This window comes from Acanthaster planci, linkage group LG08, assembly GCF_054643075.1.
Source record: "Acanthaster planci isolate LZ-2023a linkage group LG08, COTS_SCS, whole genome shotgun sequence".
NCBI lineage: Eukaryota > Metazoa > Echinodermata > Asteroidea > Valvatida > Acanthasteridae > Acanthaster > Acanthaster planci.
In genome coordinates, this window is record NC_141784.1 from 10,733,440 (window position 1) to 10,756,074 (window position 22,635).

The following is a 22,635-nucleotide window of genomic DNA, read 5'->3' on the forward strand; positions in this document are numbered from 1 at the left end:
GGGAGTTTGCACCATACGCAGGTTTTGCTCACACATAGACCCACGCACTGCTCATGTACTGCACCGAACACGGTGGACGTGCACCCTGAATGATAGCGATGGGCAACAGGCGTGTCCAGTTGCATAAATGTTTCATTTGTGCTGTCATCGATGTCTGGGGTAATTTACTGTGTTTATACATGTACATGCACATGTATGTGTGCCACAGTGAAGCAGTTTTTCCAAACCTCACAAATTACTTTAGCCCGGGATGAATGGGTTTGAGCAGGAGAGCTTCAAATATTTTCGTCACTGTTGCATACATCAATAAATACCATCAGCAATACAGCTGCACTTTGCATGATACCGTGTTCAATGAAATTTGAATACACTCATGTTTTTCAAATGCAGAGAGCAGACTTTAGTATTTTTTGTGTAAATTCAAACTGATGGTATTGCTTGTGTAACAGCATAGTTTATAATTGAGAAATAGTTTCCATGATACTCAATTCTCGAACAAAATATGAAAATGATCAATTTGATGTACAAAAAGAATTTTTACTCAGCAGTGATATACATGTACATTGCAAAATTTAGGGAATTAGCTGAGTAGAATGAAAGCAGGCTGAAGAAGTCATGACTTTAAGAAAAATTTAATCATCTCATGTCAGAAATCAAATTCTTTACCAAGTGATTTTACAGGCCTTCATGACTCATTTTACAATCACCAGTAAAGGGTCTGGTGTTATGATTTCTGTCTTACAATAACAAACCAGAGGTTGATATCAAATTGTAGTGGTTGGGGTCAAGGAAACCCAATGCTTCTCAAAGTACTTTCAACTCTCTGATGTCAGATGAACTCACGAGCGAGTCCTAATCCAGGGAATTTGTCGGTGGTTGTTGAAATGAGATCTCTACAAACTGGCAGGAAAAAAACCCATTCCATTCAATTGAGCCATACTTATTTTCTAAACTCGTATACAAAGAGTTGCAACAGTTTTGCTGGATTTCTACATGCATGCACTTTTTGATTACAAGTGACAAAATAATTCTATGTCTGGTAGCCCCAGTGTAATAACAGAATGATTGATGTGTGCATACATTTAGATGAACTAAGATCAAAGGACTTTTGAGATTCCAGGGGGGCATCCATTTATTGCAAGGGCCTATATGACACCTATTTGCTAGGTGTCTGAAGATGGTCTCTTGCCACAAGTCAGCAGGTACATGTACATGTATGCCCAGTACTGGTAATGTTCATTAATTTTCAATTGTGACTGTCTGGGCCTGGCGCTGAGGACGATGTAATAGTGTTATGTAAATTTCAGATGGTTCATAGTATGCAGGTAAACAGTGGATCGCTGTTAAATTTCAGCATCTTTGTGTACACAGTTACACATAGCTTTAGAATCAGACTTTCTGGTTTCCAGTATGAGTTTCATCAATAAATTTTAACTTCAGGTGGGTAGATGAACCAGTACATTGTGCATGTTGGTCTCCTAGTGTTGAACTGTCCTTGGGAAGAAAGTTTGAGAAATGAGCGATGATTTTAAGACTTGGGAAATCCTGACATAAGGGGACTCAATGATATCCCTACATTCATTCCTAGGGGCTCAGCACAGTGTCTGATAAAAGCCTTTTGGCTTGGAAGGTGTGAAAAAGCAATCAAGCTGGCAAACAACTTGAGACAAAATAAAAGGAAGCTTGTAAAAAGAAGGGATGGTCTTGTGTGTTGGGGAGAGGGGTAAAGTGGAATTAATGCGTGGCCAGTTGTGGGAGGAAGAAATATGTGGTTTCATCTGCACTACCTTTTTTGGCACCTTAAGAGATACAAGTATGTATAATTTTGTTGGGCCATACAGGTGTATGTACAGTAGGTAACAAGCTGTTAGATTTAATACATTTTATCACAAACTTGACACATTTTGGTGACATTTTCGACCTGTAGTTTATTGAAGCCTCCTTTGTTCTGTTTCAGGTGTTTTACTAAGAAAGCAAATAGAGAGGCTGTCTTCCTTTGTCCAAAGGCCTACCACACTTGTAAGGCTGGAGAAACCTCATAAGGCATAAAATTGTCCCTCAAAGGAAGTGCTGGCAATTGTCTTGCTTTTATGGCAGGCCCTAAATTTGCCATGATCAATTGGAAACATACAACATAGTGGCAGGCACTCCTGTGTGTGCACAGGTGTGGCCTGCCTGTTAATTCAGGCGGACAGAGGAACCTGACTCATTTGGACCCGTCATTAGTACTAATCTCATCTCAAATGAAATCCTTCCGAGCGTCTTGAGTTTGTTAGCGTGTAGGGACGCCAGAAGAATGCACTCCCCTCCGGGAAAGGAAGGAGAAAGTCCGTTCCTGGGTTTGTTGAGTGTCTTAAGGGCAACAAAAGCACCTATCCAGCTCAGTGCTCTGATGAGATCAGGCCCCCTTTTCCCCTGGATTATCGGGAGGTAATCCCTTTTGTTCAGTGTCACCTTGGTTTGTCCTTTCCTTGGTTGATTTCTTATCCATCACAGAACGATTGGGCTTCCAAATTGGCGCAGTGGTGTGGAAACTTTAGACAAAAGCCTGTCCTTTCAGTCTTTCAGAATCTTCAGGTCCTCCAGTTTGCCTACTGTTCGTTCAGGCTCATCATTTACCACTCCACCGCAGCCCTCCATATTAATTGATCTGCAGAAATGCCCAATCAATAACTCTAGAGGTTCTACTGATTGCATACATGTACAGTAAAGAGGTCTCAAACATCCATTACGTGGATATTTTAGTTTGTAACAGAGAAATCCTTGCTGTGGATGAACAAGTGAATGTTGACAAGTCACACCACTCACACGCCATTCACGGCACTGGACTGAGAGCCAAAAACAAAAACTGTAAACTTAAATGCAGTTTCAGAGGGTTGTATTTGGCTGTTTGGTGAATGGTCAAGTGTGGTAGTTAACCACTTGGTGTACACTGTGTGTAGGGAACTTTTGTGAGTAGCTCAGTAGTTCAAGTATGGAGAAATCAAGTGGCCAGATTCAGAGACCAAAGATAAAACTCAGCCCTCAAAATGTGTACCACCAAGGGCTTTATTCCTCACTCACTGCGCAAAAGCATGCACTTGACTTTTGGGCACTCTCAAATTAAAGCATTGCAGCGATGCTTGTCAGCCTGCCGATGAGGGGACGAGGCGTGTTCATGTCTTCAATTACCGCAGACACCCACTGGCCCCGTCTCTTCGACTGCAAAGAGCAAGAGAAGTGGCACAAGAAGTCCGCCTGCACATCAGAGCTATCCATCACCATCCCCTTGGTGTAGCAATGCTGTGGTTCTGTTGATGGCAAAAGTTCATTTTGTCCCGTGTGCAAACACATACACTGTATCATAACCAATGCGGTGGGGTTGCTGTTGAATGCACTTACAGATGTTTCCAGTTTACGCTATGTGTGGAAAGTCTTTTCTGTGAGGACAAAGTGAAAAAAAAAAAACAACCCAAGAACGTTGTGAATGAGTAAGATTTGTCACTTGGATGGACTGAAAGGCACAGTGATGAATGTTTGCTGCACGCTGTTGTGTCATCATTGAGAGAATTTTGTGGTTTGGAGCAGTGTGAAAAAAGGTTCCAGGAAAACTGGAAGATTAGATCTTTACACTGCTTGCTGCTTCTTGGAATCATTTGTTGTGAATACTTACTGCAAATAAAATGTGCTTCTATGGCGCCTTCCCATATCTTTAACAGACTGCATAGTTAATCACTGTGTTTCAGTTGTGAGTTTAGGGAGTGGGACTTCATTTTGGAAGACCAGATTTAAGTGGACTTTCGGAAATTTGGACTTGAATTTGGAATGAAGGTGACTTTTGTGTTCAACTACTTGAAACTTGACATACATGTACAAATGATAAAGTTCCACCCCAGGAATCAGAAAAATAATACAACTTTTCTAGACATGTGTAACTCCCCCACTCCATCTGACAGACCAGAACACTATTTGTGTACACTGTAGGAGCCACTAAACCACCAACAACCAACTGTACAAAGAAGTATACTATTAACTATACGTTTACTAGATTCTATCACTGGATTACCATAGTGGACATCTTCAGCTAAGAGGATTAAATTATTGATTAAAATAATGTAGCGGAGTTCCCCCCACCGTCAACCAGCAACCACCATACTGGCTATTGATGTCTCAATATAAAGTAGGTCTTCTCAAGTACCTTCGATCTCAACGCCATGCTCTTAGTTACGCTAAAAGCGCGGCCCAGCTTCAAAAGACCAACCATCGCTTGAGTGGACGGCGTGATATTTCTGGCAGACCGGTGGGCTGAGTGGCTCAGGAACTACAAATGGGTGAATCCCACGACGGACTTGTTTGTTTTAGGGATCTATATATATGATTATGAGCATCTTTTTTGACGAAAAGACAGAGAGAGAGAGAGGGAGAGATGAAAAAATAGGGAGGCACAGAGCATTTGATTTTTTGCGCAAACGAGGTCCAATGGTCAAGTGGAGTAACAGAAATCCAACTGTCTGTTGAAACAGTTCATCAGACATCTACCGTAGCTGGAAAGCACCAAGTTGGTGTTATTAGTCATCTGGGCTTTGTATTTGCAGTGGGTTAAAAATCCTGGCTTGTGGGAAGGAACAGTTTGCTCTGCGCTGAGACAATGGGTTAAAGAGTACAGGACATTGAACGGGTAATCACAGCCGCAAGTGCCAAGGCAAATATGAAACAATAGAAGGATCTCAGAGAGGATGTGTACACTTCCAAGAAAAAAAAGGCTGTGTAAAGCATGGCCATCCTGACTAACAGTAGCTGCTTGGATGAACTGTAGAGCTGAATTCTTTTCGTTATTTGGAAGATTGCCAGATATTGATACGAGTGCTGTCCTTTCTCTATGGTCAAAGTTAATATGCATGTACATGTCGTTCTTAACAGAGAGAAAGCATCCTGAATGACTCAGGGGTTTCAGCTTTCAAATTAAAGACTGAACGACTTCAGTTTCAAAGGAGTGTAGATTGTGGCATTTTGTGAATGAATGGGAAACAGGTGAAAAACAGGGACTAAGTATTTATTATATTTTTACCCAAACTGCCTGGCAATTACATACATTGTACGTGTACACATTATTGTAGTGTACTTTATATTGCTGCAGGTCCCACCGGTAGTTCCTCAGATTCTGTGTAAACCGATCCTCTGTGAAGCCACCTTCCAAATCTGTTGATGAAGTTGCGATGCAGTTAAACACAAGACCTGTTCTCCGTTTCCCCCCCCCCTTTCCCCACAGTGTAAATAATCATGTGATGTGATTCATTTCCCACGATGTAGCACACGTGCATGCACAAGAAGCGGTCTGGCTTATTTGCCGTGATTAAGGGTTAGGTCATCTCTGCCCACCCTTCAGTTTCTCGTCCAGTCTGTAGCTTCTCCCCCCCCTTCCCTTCCTCCCCGTAACGTAAAGGAAGACGGTCAAAGCACTTGAGGTCGTTGGTGAGAGTTTCAGTCCTGTTTGCCCAAGGAGGACTTGAAGAGTCCTATTGGAGGAAATTGCCGGAGTGGTGATGCTGGCGATGAAGATGGAGTGGCCGCAGTAGTTTCCTTAGGATGCCGACGTACGTTCTAACGTATTTTGAAGCCCGGGCCTGGTACGTGCTCACATCTCGTGAAACCAAGTGAGGGAAAAAGGACTAAAAGAAACTGTCCAAATACACGTGCACATAATTACGCCACAGTTGATGATGGCACGGTAATTGGATAGTTAACCTTTTATTTCTCATCGCCTTTGAGCCTTTTGGTCATGAGGGATGGCTTCTCTCATCCCCCCATCCCTTTTCTTTTTGGGGGATGATTTCAAAATGAGGTCGGAGATAATCAGTTTGGAATGCATCACTGCACATGTAGGACTATTCAGATGTTTACCTGATTGGAGTTGGTTGGGGGTGTGGACCAATGGGACTTGAGTCATAAAGGGCCTTTCCTGATTGATCACGTACCAGATTTTTCTCAGTTGATTACTTCTTTAATTGCCCAGTTGGTTGTCAGAACATACCTGTTTGCTCATTCAGAAATGTGGATACTACATGCGGTGGAGTGTTTATGCATCTTCAAAACCAAAGGTTCCAGTACTATGCTGTGGATGTTACTTTCCACCTGTTCCAACTGTTTCTGTGCTGCTGTGTATCTGTTTCTCTGGTTGTTAGATGAATCAGGTTTTTGTCCATGCAGTGGTGTGCGATGTGACTAAAACAGTCGCATTTGTGCCTAAAAAATAATGATGTGCGACCAAATGTTCAATTCTTATTGCCAATGGTGACCATGATTTGTACCCATGAGTCGCCCACCTTGTCAGTCACATTTCATGAACGATCGCTGCCCAAGCGATGTGTCTCTATATGATCATGCAGTTTTCTCCATCTTACTATGTACAAAGCATGAGCCCACATTAACTGCAATGTACTTAACATGTACATGTACCAGTAGGTACATACATGTACACGCATGTACAGGTACTACTGTTGGTACCTGAGTCGACTGGTTCGTGGTTGCACGCTGTGTAGTTCACATGTAGAGTGTGTATGGGGAGCTGAAGACACTTTGCATATTCATAATGCAGTAAACTTGTTTCAGTCCCAAATGTACTTGAAGTGTGAAACCAAAGCTTCCCATGGTCTGGTCCAGCCCAGGTACGAAATGTTCAAATATACATGTAAGAGAACAAAAATGCCTTGACTTTTCTTTCAGCTTTTTTTCTTATACCGGTACATGTAGTTGGTTGCTACGGGGTATTTTTGATAATGAATAATGTTATTGCGTGTTTTGTCAGATTTTGTACATGTATGTAACTTGTGTATTTTGCATATGTGTGTACAGTATGTACAGAAATTGACCTGGTGCCTTACTTTTTTTCTAGGAGCCAGTGGTGCCTCATTTTAATTTTCTCTATATAGCACAGGATATCCCAAAGTTGTAAGTCTTGAACTGTGTCTATATTTAGGTTTACTGTAAATGTAATACATATTATTCGTCTACAGCAGCTGCATGTCAGATTTTAAAAAATAAACGTTCATGAGTCAAGAGTGTGTCAACATTTACAGGACTGACAGAGAGGTGGAGAGGTTCTGTACATCACCTTTTGGCTCTCCATGTGGTGGGTGTGCCCCGCCCACAACAGAGTACCTCTACAGACCAAAATTCTCTCTGCTCGGATGTTTAACTGTATCGGGCACGAATGATGGATCAGCACGACTGGTCCGTCCCCACACTATCAGTTGATCTTGCAATGCAGCCCGCAGATTCTGCTGCCATTTGTCAAATTACCCTTTCTTTCTACTAATTTACAGCTTTGGAAGAATATTTGAAAAGTGGAGTGATGCCATACCATATATACATGTACATGTATGTACTACAAGTAAGTACATCGTGGACGTTATACCCATATATAAAAAATCTGGACTCGCAATGCCCTTATACCAAATGAAGCCACCGGCTGCCATTTTACCTTGCCCAGTACAAAGGCAGTGGTTGGCTTGCCTGCCATTATAAGCGTTGGCGGCAGAAACCAATTTGATTACCAATGGTGAGCAAGCTTTTGTATTACATGTACCTTTGTATTCGGCACAGTAAGATGGCCGCCCGGTGGCTTTAATGACCTCTGGGTTTTGTTTAAGGGATTATGGTTTCAGATCTTTTTACATGTACCGGTGTATGAAGTCCTTGACGTACAGTGTACATTGTAAAATCTGAGATTTCGTACAGAATCGACCAATAGCATTGTTAGCACAATGGATTTGTCCAATCATGCTGATCAACCAACTGCACCCAGCAGTATCTTGAAAGAATTGTGGGCTTTTCATCAATAATGAAGTGTGAAAGAGTGCATTTTTCTCAAACTCTCTCCCTTCTACATGTATTCCGTCGTTAACAAACTCGCATCCAGAAATTCCCCTTTAAAATCTCAGTTGATGCTTGCACGCCTCCACCCGTTTTAATGTGATGGCGGATTGTTTGTACAGGAATATTCCTCCACAAACTATGTGCGCGCTAATCTGGTATAATTGAAAGGTTATCGACGTTTTATGGCTCTTCTGTAGGGAGGTGCTGTTTCAGAGGGGCATGCACACTGCACCGCTGCAGCAGTGCCCACATTTATCAAGTGTATTTGCATCTCCATAAATTATACTGCTCAATCTGCCAGTTGCTTAGGTTTGGAGGGTGCTACAGGGGTTTTGGAATAAACAGCGAAGGTTGACAGACAGAGTTTCAAGTGATGACCTTTTGATTGGGATGAGTGTCTCGTATCATATGTGACTTGGGTACATAAAAATCACTGGCCATTGATGCCCTGGGCCAATCTTGTGGAGCCACTTAATTACTAAATTAATTACTAGCCACAATTACCTGTACTTGTACTTACTGGGTAGCATAGTAACTGGTGCTCTGTAGAGGAAAGATTTGCTGAGCTATCATACTGTAGGTTACCAGTCAAATGGCACTCTGATGATTTTTGGCCCAGCGCATGAATTTGCTCCAGCAGTATCTGCTAAAGCTGTCTTCAGATAGGGAATGATTCACGGATATGCATTACAGTGTTGTTTTCACATGGAATTCAAATTTTGGGCATGAACTGTGTAAGTGGTTTGCCTTTCACCAAATCTACATAATCCAATTCACTGCTAAATTGCTCCCTGTTTTTTGAAGCATAATTTCAAGTTAATGTAGAAACTTGCGCGAACTGTTTTGGAATGGTTTACTGTACCGGTATCTTCTATCTGAAAGTGTCTTCAAGATGGTACCCCAATGTTCCAAGTGAATGGAGCAGACTTGTTTTATGAGGTTTTCTGGAATGATGGCAGAAATGTTGTAGTGGTCCAGTTTTAATGCTGATCGCACGTGATCTTTGTCTCAGCACACATATATAGTTTATTCAATTTCTCCCCAACCAGCTGGCAGTGTAATAACTCACACGGGGGGGGCTGTCATCATGTGACCTTTCCAGATTACAATCTTGGGCTCCACCCCTCCCTGGAATTGAATGATGTGATAACGGATGTGAATATTGCAGTTGTGTCCCAAGCAAATAACGCGTGCAGTGAAGAAAGCTATGAGTGTACAATGTACGAGATGCATTGACCAAAGTACATGTACAGCCAACCTGGCCGACGTAGCAAATGTTGCGAAACGGGGGCAATGTGCCAGTCTTGTTTGACTTTGCCTTGTTTTGAGATACTTGTTGATAAGCGCACTTACAGCTTTTCTTTGCTGGGTTTCTTTTCCCAACACAAACTCTTGGAAGCAAGTTCCATTTGGACTAGAAACAGGACAGTTTATTTCGAGTCGACTTATCCGACTTCTCGTAGGGCCTATTGGACAGAGACTAGCTGCCTATCAGTAGGTATATGTGTCAGGTGAGCACCAAAATGTGTACAGCTAAATCTGATATAACATGTAAGCTACAGGTTCTACATGTCGTTGTGATTCATAAAAAAAAAGAGAAAATCTTGCAGGAGGTGGTAAAGACTTTTAAAATTTGACAAAGATCTACCAGTAGGCGTGGACATAGGAAGTACTGAAATGTGGCCTCCAGACTTAATACAGGGGCATTTATGGGTAGATTTACAGTGCAGAAAGGTGATCAACGGGAAGTTTGTCTTGTACATCATCCCACTTCAACTATAATATACGCACATGTAGATCAGCACAATTTGTGTACTTGTATGTATAGTAGACACACTCCTTGAGATCTTATACATGTATGTCTCAGGATATATTTCTGTTGGCACTCTTTAAGTTTTACTGGCAGCTGAACAGAACCACCTCAAGTCCCTTCCCCCCCCAGCCCTGCACCAAAAATATGTCCATGTACCGGTACGTAGAACCTGCACTTTGCCCTCATCCCTCCCCCACAAAAAAGTACTTGGTGCCCTGGTTTTGAATGCACGTAGAAGAGGGAAAAACACTCAAATCAGGAATCTCATGTTGTCAAGCATATGGCTTCAGCTCCCTTTTCAATCTTTGGCGCCGGGAAAGCTTCAGCACCAACCAAAGATCAATATTTCATTGCGGGGAAACTTGCTTCAGAAGGACAAAAAAAAAATGCATGGAATATTGCACCTTTATTCACCCCTGGAGCCTGCAGCTCTAAGAGCAGAGATACAGACCTGGGATACAATCTCAGCATCTGTGGATTCAGAGTGAGGGAAAGGAAAAGTGACGTCAAGAAAATGGAAAAAACGCCTTCCCTTTGATTAAAAGAAGATGGTGCCATAAATCAGTGGTTGAAGCACCCAGGCCTGCCACAAATTTATTACATTTGATTTGGGGAAATAATTGGGATTGATGATGAAGAACAGGAGCCTTGCACGCAGGCATGCTCAACACCCAGACGTGCTCCCGACATCCTCGGAGGTGCATCTGCTGCGGGGAGTTCGGCCGAAAATGAAACAAGGCCGGGTAATGGAGATTCCTCCGAATTCCCTTTTGGCTTTGCGAGTTGGCCCGGAATATCCGGAGGCGGGCTCCCCTAGCGGCCTATCCAGGGCGAGGGGAGAGAGAGGCATTGATTCGGCAAATAATATCTGTGTCGAGCGACCAGAGCCGGTGTCGTTCTAATTGTACGCATGCTGATCCGCGCAGGGAGAAGTGTTTGTTTCTCTTGGCGTGAATGGGCTATACAGATTGGCACACTTCTAAGCTCCAGATTTGTGGTGCTCTACTCATGCAGTGTACTCACAAATTGGCAAGTTGGCTTTGCAGGTAGAATTTAGCAGTACATGTACATACACTGTACATGTCCTACTGCTGCACGATTAAATGGGCTACTTAAGTTACATGTACATGTACATTGCAATTACATCTTCACACATTCCAGTGAGATACACATGTGGGTCATTCCACGAAGTTCGGGCACAGTTTGTGACAGCGTCCCTTGTTACATCAGTGAAAATAAACATCTGTTTTCCCTTCATGTGGATTCTAAATTGACATGGTTCTAAATCTTGCTAGGTTCTTGTAGTGGTGTGCTTCATCTTTGCTGAATAATATAAATTAATCTGTTGTAATGTGAAAATAAAGGGCAATAAAAGTTACCGATGTAACAAGGGACGCCGTCACAAACTGTGCCCGAACTTCATGGAATGACCCATACCGGTATGTCTTCAGGAAATGGGACATATTTGACTATTAACGCATTCACATACTCTGTGATCAACTCTAGATTCATATTACATGTGTTTGTATAGCACAGTAGGTATGTTAAGTATTCCTTATAACTACCAATTACCAAGTGGTTTGTGACAAGGATGATGAAAAAATGATTGAAAACTCTTGACTGCACTGTTTCTTAAATAGGCATTGTGACATTATGAAGAGACAACTAGTCTTCTGATATGAATCTTGAGATCCCAGGAGAGGAGGTCTCAAAATTAAACGAGAAATATTTTCAAGGAGATGGGAAAAGAAGCTAGAGATGCTAATAAATTTGACAAAGAGTAATTTGCACAAAAGTGACAGCAAACAAGCAGAGAAACAGATTTTTCTTTCCAGCTGTCCACCCAAGCCTCTATCAACCTCCATCCTGGATACGCAACTGTTCACACAAGTCTCTTTCCTGCGTCCTCTTTTCCTCACCTCCAACCGAGAGCAAAAATTAAAAAACACGGGGGTCACGCAAGATGTTGTATACGGTTGCCCCCTGGGACAGTTTAGTGGTGGAAAAGAGGTTGATTTGAGGAAGAAAACTAGGGCACCAAATAGATCATCATGAAGCTCTCTAATATGTACAAAAAAGTGCAGCAAATACGAGGAGAAAAGAGAATCGGCATGGATTTTTTTTTCCTCGTGGCTCATTGAGTTCTTGGCTTCAGATTGAGTTTCTGCTCAGTTGCTCGAGGGTTGAAAAGTAAATTACAATTGCCTCAGTCCACAAAAAGAATTTCAAAAGATTTATAAATCCATTCAGGGCACAAAACGCCGTTGTTTACATTTTGTTTGCTATTCCTTTTGTTTTGGATATTGGCTGTCTATCAAGTATTTTCTTTTTCCCTTTGCAACGTTGCAAGAAAAAACCTGCAACATCAGTTCTGCAGATGTATCTGAAAGTTCAAGTCCATGTCAAGTCCCATGATAACAGTACTGTACATAGATATCTGGTATACATGTTCGTGTAGAGTCGTTGTACATGGATATTTCATAAATGTACATCGTATATGTGCTCCTCTAATTGCTTAAGCCTGATGCATGTCTTGCCAGCTGTTGATATCCATTGCAGCAAACGTTCAAATCTGTCCAAATACCTGGGGACTTCCTCAACCTTTTTTTTTTACCATACTTTGCGTGACCACATGCATATCGGGGAAGCACTTGTAATAGAAAAATGTAAGGTGTCTCTCGCATGTCTCTAGACAGGGGGAAAAAATGGAGCCAGTCTGGTTTACAACTTGAAATGTTGATCTTTTGATTGAGGAGAGCATCTGCGATTGTCAGTCATCAGTGCCGGCTTCACCGGCAATTAGCTCCCAACATTCAATCCATTCCCCAAGCCCAGAAGTTCAAGTTCCTCTGGACAAATCGCTGTCAATCATCCCCCCCCTCGGAGTGTCGCGCACCGGCGGAACCGAAGCCAGTCTATCTTCAGTCAGTCCATTTACTTCAAACATTTACAGGCAGTTCATGCATTAAGGGGACCAGGGTAGAATGTCCGTATTTCTCCTGTCCTTGCTGTCCACTCATGTCTGTGAACTGTCCATGCACATGTACCCTGGTGCATGCTGCCGTATCCGCACTGTGATCACTGAACCACAATTGAACCTTGCAACAGAGTTAAGCACTGGCTTTGTAATTCATTTTTCAGACGTCCTGCCCAGAAGAGCAAGTGATATTGAAACAGAGAAACTTCAAGTTTTTTACATTCAGATGGAATGAAGCCCCATTCGTATTTATTTCTTGCCTCACCCTTACAGTCCTAAATCCTCCGATTTCAATATGATTTTACCAACACCCTAGAGGGTTAGATTAAAGAAGATCTCCACCTCTCTTGTGCTTCATAAGTCTAATGAAAGATTTGAATGTTGAATGCAAGTTACCAGTACATGGACTGTATATCTTATGGGAATTTTTTTTTCTTGTTTTGGTATGGTATGATAGGTGTATGGTAGATTTGCATGTACCTTTACATGAATATAACAAGATAGTTTATCATTCCATTGTTCTTAGTGCGTTAAAGCTGTGCATTGTTGTATTTAGTCCAGGAAACCTGACTCAAAAGTACATGTATATAGGAACTTGAAATTCATTATTAATTATAAAGAGTCTGGAAATATGGTTTGCGGGAAAAACGTTGTGTAAATTATGTTCCACATACATGTATTGGGAGGAGATACATGGACATGTACATGTACATGTAATTACTGGACGCACCATGGTACCAATAAGTGAATTTTTTGTTTGAAATATTGAGACATGCATGTATGTGGAAAGTGTGTCAAAATGTACATTTGTACGTTCCAGCCAGGATGCTCAGGCCATCCTCAGGAGAGTGTGCCGGACTCAAGTGGAAAGCCTGATCATGGGAAGACCCTTTATACATGTACATGTATGTAGACTTGTTTTGGGTTTTATGATATACCAGTATACTGGACACTGGGCAGTTTTCAAACTGTTTAATTCATCATTCTGGGTTGTCTAGAAGTTGAATGATACTCTTGGGAAGCTATGAAAACCGGCTGACTTGCTTTTGAGAAATCAAGCTTGTGGAAATGAAAAAAGAATACATGACTTCTGTGGAACAAAGAAGGGAAAATTGTGTGTGTTTACGCGTCATCCAGTGACAGTTGGTTAACGATTGAAATTATGGCCAAAAAAAAAATCAAATCTCAAATTGTCCAAAAAACTGTTTGAAGACTATGTACATGTACATGTAGAAGTACATGTATGTTGCCATTACCTCCATAACAGGTTTGAAGAAATCTGATGGGCTTTCCTTGATCACATCACAAATGCCATCTGAAATATTGCTTGATCTACTTGTACATGTAGTTGAACTGCCAGGCACCTTCGTGCACATAAGGGTACACCATTACATGTAGGGTACACATTTTTGCAAGGACGTAGGAGCCAGACAACACAGGGTCAGTCCCCTGTCAAAGAGGATACAGATCGTTAAGTTTGGTAATTGGAAAGGGACCAGCTTATAAATGACACCGGTTTGTGGAACGTACATATGACTGATATCCAAGACCTACTGTGGGCGGGGGAATTAGAGCTGTGGGGGAACCTACCGGAAGGGTCAAATTTGCTGCTGTCAGACTTGGCTAAGGTTCCTCTCAACAGCACACAAACCGTACAAGTGCTACCATGGACCAATTCTCTATGGTACTGCATGTACATAAGCATGTACCAAATGTAAAGTGGTGCGTACAGATGGGTGTACATTCATGCTTGCTTTTTTTTTTTGACTCAACATTTATTTTTTGTCCGTTTTGCAATGTATATATCAAGATATACCCAAGGTCAATAAATGAACGATTTATGACTACAAGAGGGAAAGTTAAATAAGACCATGAGACCTTGAAATACAAGAGGACAAATACATGTACATGTACGTGTCCATGATGTGGTTAAATGCATACAAGTTCACATTGAAACAGTTGCGTGTGGATCCTTTCCAGGAAGGGCTTTTGGAAAAGGGAACTCCGAAGTACATACTCGTCCACATACATGTACGCTATTTCATTTACACTGTATATATATACCGGGTCGTAGTATTGATTCTTTTGCCATGTATGCAGCTGCAGAAAATGAGGGACTCATGATGAATACACATTGTGCACACGGCTCTAGTTTTCACTTCTAAATTGAAAAAACGAAACAGATTTAAGAACCCATACTAGTACACGTGTACATGTATATATCCACAGGCCATACCCAGCCAATCCAGCATTCATGGTTGTGTACTCTTTCAACCCGCTGTAAAATAATTTTTGATGGCTGTGATTAATCCTTAAAACAACCAAGACCCAATTAGAGCCCCTTCCCCTCCAATTGTTATGTTTTGTACAGATTTAGACTACACATTTTTCCCCCTTCTTCTGTACTGTACAAACATACGGTACATGGACATGTATGTGCATATTCCACTTCAACCTAGTTCTTTTGTGAAACACACATTGTGTGACCAGACTTCCATGCTTGTTCACCGTGTGTACAAAAATCTAACCAAAGGAATTGGGGGGAATGAATTTGTTAGTTTAAACTAGGAATGCAGGTGTGCCTCTTTTCTCCATCTGCCAATTTCCGCATTGGCTACATGTACTTCCAGTGCATGCTGTGCTTGATTTCCTCTAAAAGCACAGTGTCTACAGAGAAACTTGTCTGCAACTTGGGGGACCTTGCTGTTTCCTGAGTTTCGTGCCTAACGAATGGTATATATGCACAGTGCCAGAGTTTGCATCGGCCCAGTTGAGCATTTCAAAGTGGCAGAGAGATCCAATATACACGTACACGAGGGCACATTTGTACATGCACCCCGGCTTTGTGATAGTCAAATCCTTCCATTCCATGCTTCCAAGCCGTGTCATCTCCAATCCTCTTAGTATTCCAGGTCCCCTCTTCCCATTTCTCCCTACGTACTTCTCTCCAGTCTTGTGCGGCCTTTCCAAATCGGATTCCAAGGATTCAAATTTCCAAATAAAGAAGGGGACAGATAACGCTATGCTTTTCAGGGGATATGGATTTGGAAACACTCAGACTAAATTGACAAGATGATATTAGTTTGTGTAAAAGCCTAGCTGAGAAATGTCAGCTGACAAGTTTGAAAGAAAATTTTTGAGAGGGATGTAGCTTTGTTGGAAAAGTTCTAGATTCAGGAAAATTCATGTTTGGTTTTGGGTGCGAATCCAGTCACTGCACATTGGCCTTCTTAATGTACTTCTACATTTGCATGTGTACATGTAAAGTCACCAATAATAGGCTTGCCAATAAAAGGAGGAATCATTGATAAATTTTTACAAATCATTCAGGAAACTTGTTTCTTCAATAGGCCAAGGAGAGACATTCCCACCCCTAAAGTCATGCATCCTTGTTGGTAAATGCTGGGGGGGTCATATATGTACATACCAGTACTTATAGGTGGGATTTTTGTAAGCGTACATTATTGAGTCAAAAAGAAGCCAATATGGGCAATTCGCAATAGAGTGCATCATCTGGATGTTTGTCAGGGAAGAAGATATTTGTATTTCGAGGAGCAGTTTTAAGTAATCCGTTCTTTTTTTTCCATTGCATGAAATGTCCCAATCGATCAAAAGTTTCCCCATGTTGTCTGCCAACAGACATGTACATGTACGCTCTAATGCAAATTGTGGCAAGGCAGTCATGCTGTTGTCGTCCGTGAAGTTAAACAATGGCCTCTCCATGGCAACCTCTTGGTGGAGTACTACATGTGTATATAGTGAATCACCCCAATACTACTAAACACACTGTAAATTCAAGGGAATACTTTGTCAGATTTCCATTTGAGGGAGGGGGGGTGCCAAGTACGGGTAGAAGCTAGGATCCTGAATGAACTGAATGAAATGCCAGTTGGATAAAATTTTGAAAAAAAAAATTTGCCAGCCTTGCTAGAGGAAAACATGTCGTGAATAAACCTGATGCTAAAAGACCTGTTCTGGATGTGTTGTTCACAGGTGCTATTGACGGGCGGAGTTGGTCTGATTGCCTGGAAGCAGCCGTCCTCCTTAGCCGTGAGTAGACCTTGTAATTAGAGAACCGTCTTGCTCGTCATCAGTGCCTGATGATGAATGGGCCAGCAGGCCTCTGCCTTAATTAGGTCTGCAGATAGGCTTTCCTGTTGGCGAAAAGGAGGGAAGACTATCTTGGTCACTATCATTGCTGATATGAATAAGTAGTATGTGGTTTAAATGAAATTAATTGACTTGAAAGTATGAAGGGGAGAGAGGGACAAACTCAGTGTATGTCTTGAATTAGAGTTCCACTGGCGCCTACCAACTGGTCTACTGTTCCAAGTCTAGGTTCTGGTTGCAAAACTGCCAGTGTGTATTTGTAAGTATGCACGTGGGTCTTTGAGGTGGAAATGTTCGTCTGATACGTGCAAATACACGTTCATACCGCCTTGAATTTACCGGTACTCTCAAGATGTTTCAGAAAATGTTTTCTCTGCATTTGTGGGCAGGCCTTCACCACGTTACTTGGAAGAATGAATTTGATAAGAATACAGGGACTGGAGTCTGGAGTCTGGAGGAGAGAAAATTCTCCCCCTAAACATTTATGGTGCCCACGGTTTCAACACATGTTGAACGCACACAGCTGCAGTTTGTACCAGGTACACTTGTGGATTCCTTCCACACATTTGTTGAGGTATGAGGACCATTTGAATCCAACCAAGATGCTCTGATCATTTGATAGGAAACCTCTACTGCTGGAGATATTTAATGGCGGTGAGGTTTGGATCATGTTTTTCTTTTTTTGCATTCTGGACTGAAATATTGGTCGGCATCGGCTAAGTATGTGCAAAACCAGCAAAGTAACTAGGCATAGAGAGTGTAATGAAATAACGTAATAAATATGGCATATTGAGGCCTTTAAAAATTTACCAGGAAAAAGAACTGGCGGACAGGGCCGAGTCATCAAAAATTCAATTATGAACCCTTCATTACGCCCCCCCGTGCACTGTCTTGTTTTGTTTTCCCAGCCACGAACAGCTGCGTTAGCCATTTGGAAAAATATTGAGAGCGTGCCTTACCTGGTCACTGGCAGCTAGATTGAGGGAAGAAAAAAAAAAAACTGGAGCGGGCAAATCTCGGGAGGATTCAGGACCCTGCCGACTTGTCCGCCGGACACCATTGAGTTTCAGTCGCGCTTTCCAGTCCCTCCCCCCCCCCCCCTTTTTTAGCACGCGACCAGCGCACCGTTGACAGAGTTTTGGAGATGGTTGGAATTGTTTTTCTCTCCTTGAAAGATCCCAACCATCTCGCGGGAACCAGACGGTTCCTTAGAGCTGCTTTCCAGGAGATGAGGAGTGGACGGTGTTCTTTCTTTTTTTCTTTTCCTGTCTTCTGCTATTTCTTTGCGAGGTTGTTGCGGCGGCATCTTGAGAATTTCACCTTCTGTCTGGAGGGGGACCTGGGGGCATTACTTATCCTTAATAGCAGTTGTCATTAACATGTCAGACGGACAATAAACCCACACCAATTTTCTATCACACATCATAATCGTCATCGAATGTATCATTTTCAGTCAGCATGCTCATAAGATACATACATGTATGGGAACTTTGCTACTTTGCAACTTTATGGTCCCAAATGAACCGCTCGTGGTGTACGGTAAGGTGGCATGTTGTTCCCTGCTTAGCTTGGTCTTTGGCAAATGTGTCGGGGATTTTTGTTTTTAGTAAGCAGGTTTATCTATCTCGCATGAAGTCTAGCTGCTGTACAGGTACCCCCCCTGCACTTCATTGGTGTACTGTAACTTGCTTGCGTGAATGCTATAATGTGCACACTGAATGGACATGTACACATGTTCCCAAGCAAAATGGACCGAGATGCATACCGGTATGCATGTGCATATAGTACTGTACACGATAGTGGATCTGTGGGCCTGTTACCTCCTACTGAAAATTTGTGGATATGGTACTGGGCTAGGATTGGCTAGGGATAAGAAGTAGTTATATGTACACATTCTTCCATCCCCTCTCCACCCCCTGCAACAAAATAAGACAAGTGGGTAGTCTGCATGTTTGCACTGTTCCATCCATTCTGGCATTTCTGCCCAGGCTGCATTGCCAGTGAATAGACATGGTTCCTCACTGCTGGAACCTTGCGCACTGGGTGACATTTCATATACATATACATGTACATGTAAGAATATGCAAGGGTACAAAAACAACTGGTTACAGGAGAGTACCAGTGTCACCAATTATAAACATCCTTGTTTTGGGGGGTGGGACCAATTGTGATGAGGTTTTCTTTCTTTGAGTTGTAAGGCTGAGAATGTGTTATCTCCAAGGGGGTTGATGTACATGTACTCTGTCGTTGCACACCTTCCCTCCTTGAAAGAAACTGCCAACATTCCGTGCAGATGGACTGTTGCAGTTGTTTTGGAGAAACCGGCTGTACTTGTGTAATGAGAGGTGAATAAGTGAATGTCAATCCCTCAGGAAATCCGCTACACAGAGGATGGGCAATCATTTAACTACTTGCACCTGCAGCCAGGGTTGCGGTAACTACTCTAACATTAATGAGTCCCTCGCTCGGAACTTCAATCAAGATGTCACAGAGGTCCAGACAGTAGCATTGCCCCATACAGCTGTTTTGCCCGTCAACGCCAGGATGTCAAGTTCTCCAGCGCTGAACCACGGCGGTCGTTCTGTAAGAAAGAGATACTTTTATCATTCAGTTGTCAAACCCCTAATGAGCAAGTTGGCAATACCGCTCATGTGTTTAATGGCTGTTAATAAATCCAGCATCGGAGGTTCAGCCTCCTGTGTGTCTACATTCGCATTCAGCGCCAACAGTAAATGAGAAGAGAACAGAGTCGGGGATGTAAAAGGAGCGTCGGCTGTCGGCCCGTGATCGCTCTTTGCTCGCTCGCTGGCGAGGCAAGCTGCATGCAGATGGGTGAAGATGTCCACGATGATGAACGTCTTGTGGATGTTGCATCCCTTTGCAGTGAGGCAGAAATAACAGATGGTTATCGGACTGTTTGTTCTCATTGCCCCATGCGCATGCTTCCTCTGGGCACGGAGCTTCGGACACCGTGCCAACAAGGGCCTTTTACCTGTACTGTGAACCTTTTGCTCAGAGGAAAGATTTGAGGTACATTTACAAATACATCACTTCATGGGGAACCCTCCATCAAGTCCGTGTAGAAAATTTGACTCGGTAACTTGAATGCACAGTACATGTAGATGTACATGTACGTGTATGTAGCATCCAAATGTACCATTTCCATGTAAAGTTAATAAGCTTTAAATTTTGCCCCCTGCACTTTGCTTAATTGAGCGGGGGAGAGGAGGGGGGGAGAAGACAGGTGAGAATATTTGTCCACTGAGCACTTCCCGAACCAAGAAATTAACTCCCTCCGCAATATCACCTGAGATAGCTGGAATCCCGTAGAACTTGATAAATGGAAAGGTACTCAGATCACTTTCCGCTACGCCTCAAAAAAGGGATGTACATTGTACAATTGCAAAGAAATTTCCGGACCAGAAGTGGAGCAAGATCCCCTGGAGGGCTAATTTTGTTGTCCATTGTTACGTGGTTGTCAGGCCTCCCCCCCTCCTAGTATTACAAATTGCTGCACTAGTAACCTAATTGGGGGGCAAGGAAGGGCAATTTGAAGAAAAAAGGGAAAGAAAGAAAAAAGCAGGGGCCCAAAAATGGAACGTGAATGGCATCCCGGCTGTGCGGGCAATTTTGTTCACCCTGACCTGTTGCTGAGGGGCTGGTGATTCAGGCATGGTCTAGCTTTCCTGCGTACGTGTGCACACAGTATTTTCCCGTTTCGCCGGGGAAGACTGCACTTTCTTCCCCGTGGTCGGCCCGCGTATGTGTGTGTGCTCTTCACCTGAAGGAGGGATGCGTGACTCTGGTATAAAAAGAGGGGGGGTTGTAGTAGCTGGTGATGAAGAATTGAACTGTCATCACTTTTTTTCCAACAAAAGACTTGAGTGGTGGACCAGCTGCATGTACATGTGGGGGTTTTGTTGGAAGGTTTTTGTGGGAGGAGGGTGAGTGGAATTATAAATGCTCCGTTGATTTTGTGGCTGGAGGGGCCAGAGTTCGGCTGAGCGTGACAGGGCAGGTTGCAGGTGGTAATGAGAGTTGATGGGCAATTGATGGAAAGTGCCCTCCAGGCTGGCGGCCAAAAGATCTACCACATGTACATGTACAACCACACATATAGTGAATTATAGGATCAATATTTAAGTTCTCTTTGTTGAAAGCCTGAATATTCTGTGTAGAGAACAATTCCCCCCCCCCCCTTTCCCCTTTATTAAAGTTTTATACAATGGGCTCTTGTGACAAGGACTTGATGCAGTGCCAATTTCACAATTCTGTAGATATGGTTGGGGCAAAGAAATAGTGAATGGGCATGAGAAATTGCTTAAAATTGAGTACGGTGCTCTATGGAGAATGAGTTTCAAAGAATAGGGTGTATGCATGTATGTACATGTACATGCATGGCAGAAAAAAATTGTACCTCGTACAGAGATACGGGTACCAGGGACATGTGATGTGATGTTTTTTTCTTTCTTTTTTTCCAGACCTCTCCATAATGAGCTTGAGGTACCGTACCTTTTGTCTAATTGGCTCGCCCATGTGGAGTCATTCGTGACCCCACTGGCAGTAATTAAACAAGTTGTCACACACCCTGGGTGCAATGTGATTGATACCAAGGAAACAGCATCTTTCTCCATGGACATGTGTTCTTGTGGGACAAGGCTTTGCAAAATTATCCCCAGGTGTTACCAGTCAAATGAATGGCATCCAAGACCTTATATTATATACCTGTCTTCAGAAGAGCTGGCACATTTTAACATACATGTACGCAGCAACGAGTTATTGTTACAAATGTAGGGTGAAGCAGTGTGCCTGCAGAGAGGTTCATTTACACGTCATGCGCCGCACCCATGACCAATTTTGACGGGAATGTATGATCATGTACATGTATGTGCCCGTACCGTACCGTGGACATTACTGATGGTTCAAGGGTAGTAATACCCTTGCGGGGGGGGCGGTGGGTTTATGAACTACCGGTAAATTAATAGCAATTTCTTGGAAGCAAGACTACTACTGTAGTACGCAGCCTGTGCAGATGCTACATGTAAGTTGAAACAGTTGCCCTACAGCCTGTCTCCTCTCTGCAGGTGAGGGTAGAACTTCAGCACAGAACAGATGATGAAAGTTTAATACATTGCCACGGGGGCCGACAAGTATCCGTGTATTCATGCCTGAAAGTGTATTTTGATCTTTTGAAATATACGCATACCTACCGAACTTGTGCAAAAACCATTCATGTACATGTATGTCAAACCCCAACAGAATTTTTTATGATCCAACAGTCTCGGGAAGTAAGGATCTATGATTCTTTTATTGATAAAGAATGGCCCAAAATACCAGGTATTTGTTTTAGGAATCTTGTCTTTATGGTGTTTTTGTACATATTTACTAACACGGTCGCGTGTGAAACGATGTTTTCAAAAGGCTCCCATTTCAACATGAATCACTTATTTCATTTTATGTTTTTATTTGTCGTCACTCGTGACCAAAAGGCCAAATTTCAGGAGGCAATTACAAGATACAAAGCACTAATATAAAAGCAAATAAAATAAAAAATTTAAATAGAACATAAAATACACAAGAAATGTAAAATTAATCATTTAAAATGTTAATGAACCAAGAGATTGGACTTTTCTGAAAGCGAATGGTCCTGGCTGAAAATTGGGTAATGCAGCAACTGTTTCGCAAAGTCCAACCGTGACTTGCCAACCGTGTTAGCGGCAATAAGTGGGCCGTTCTAGAATTAGAGCAGAATTCCCTGGGCACATTTTTTTGCAATGCTCCACTCGTCTTTTATCTAATGTGTCCAGGTAGAGTACATTTAGAGCATTTGAATAGGAGGAATACTGATGGCCCAAATTAGTCCTACAAGCCCGTTTCTGTA

General features: G+C 42.5%; 1 protein-coding gene across 3 annotated transcripts in view; it reads left to right on the forward strand.

The window, feature by feature from the left end:
- Positions 1-22,635, forward strand: part of LOC110989221 (uncharacterized) — an 85,794-nt gene that overhangs the window by 4,246 nt on the left and 58,913 nt on the right. For 2 of the 3 annotated variants that reach the window (XM_022253444.2, XM_022253446.2), the window contains exon 2: positions 16,638-16,694. In XM_022253444.2, the coding sequence (XP_022109136.2) occupies positions 16,638-16,694 (57 nt within the window). Of the gene's footprint in view, positions 1-9,196; positions 9,366-16,637; positions 16,695-22,635 lie in introns of those variants that run through there. The other variant, XM_087139923.1, reaches the window with a different exon arrangement.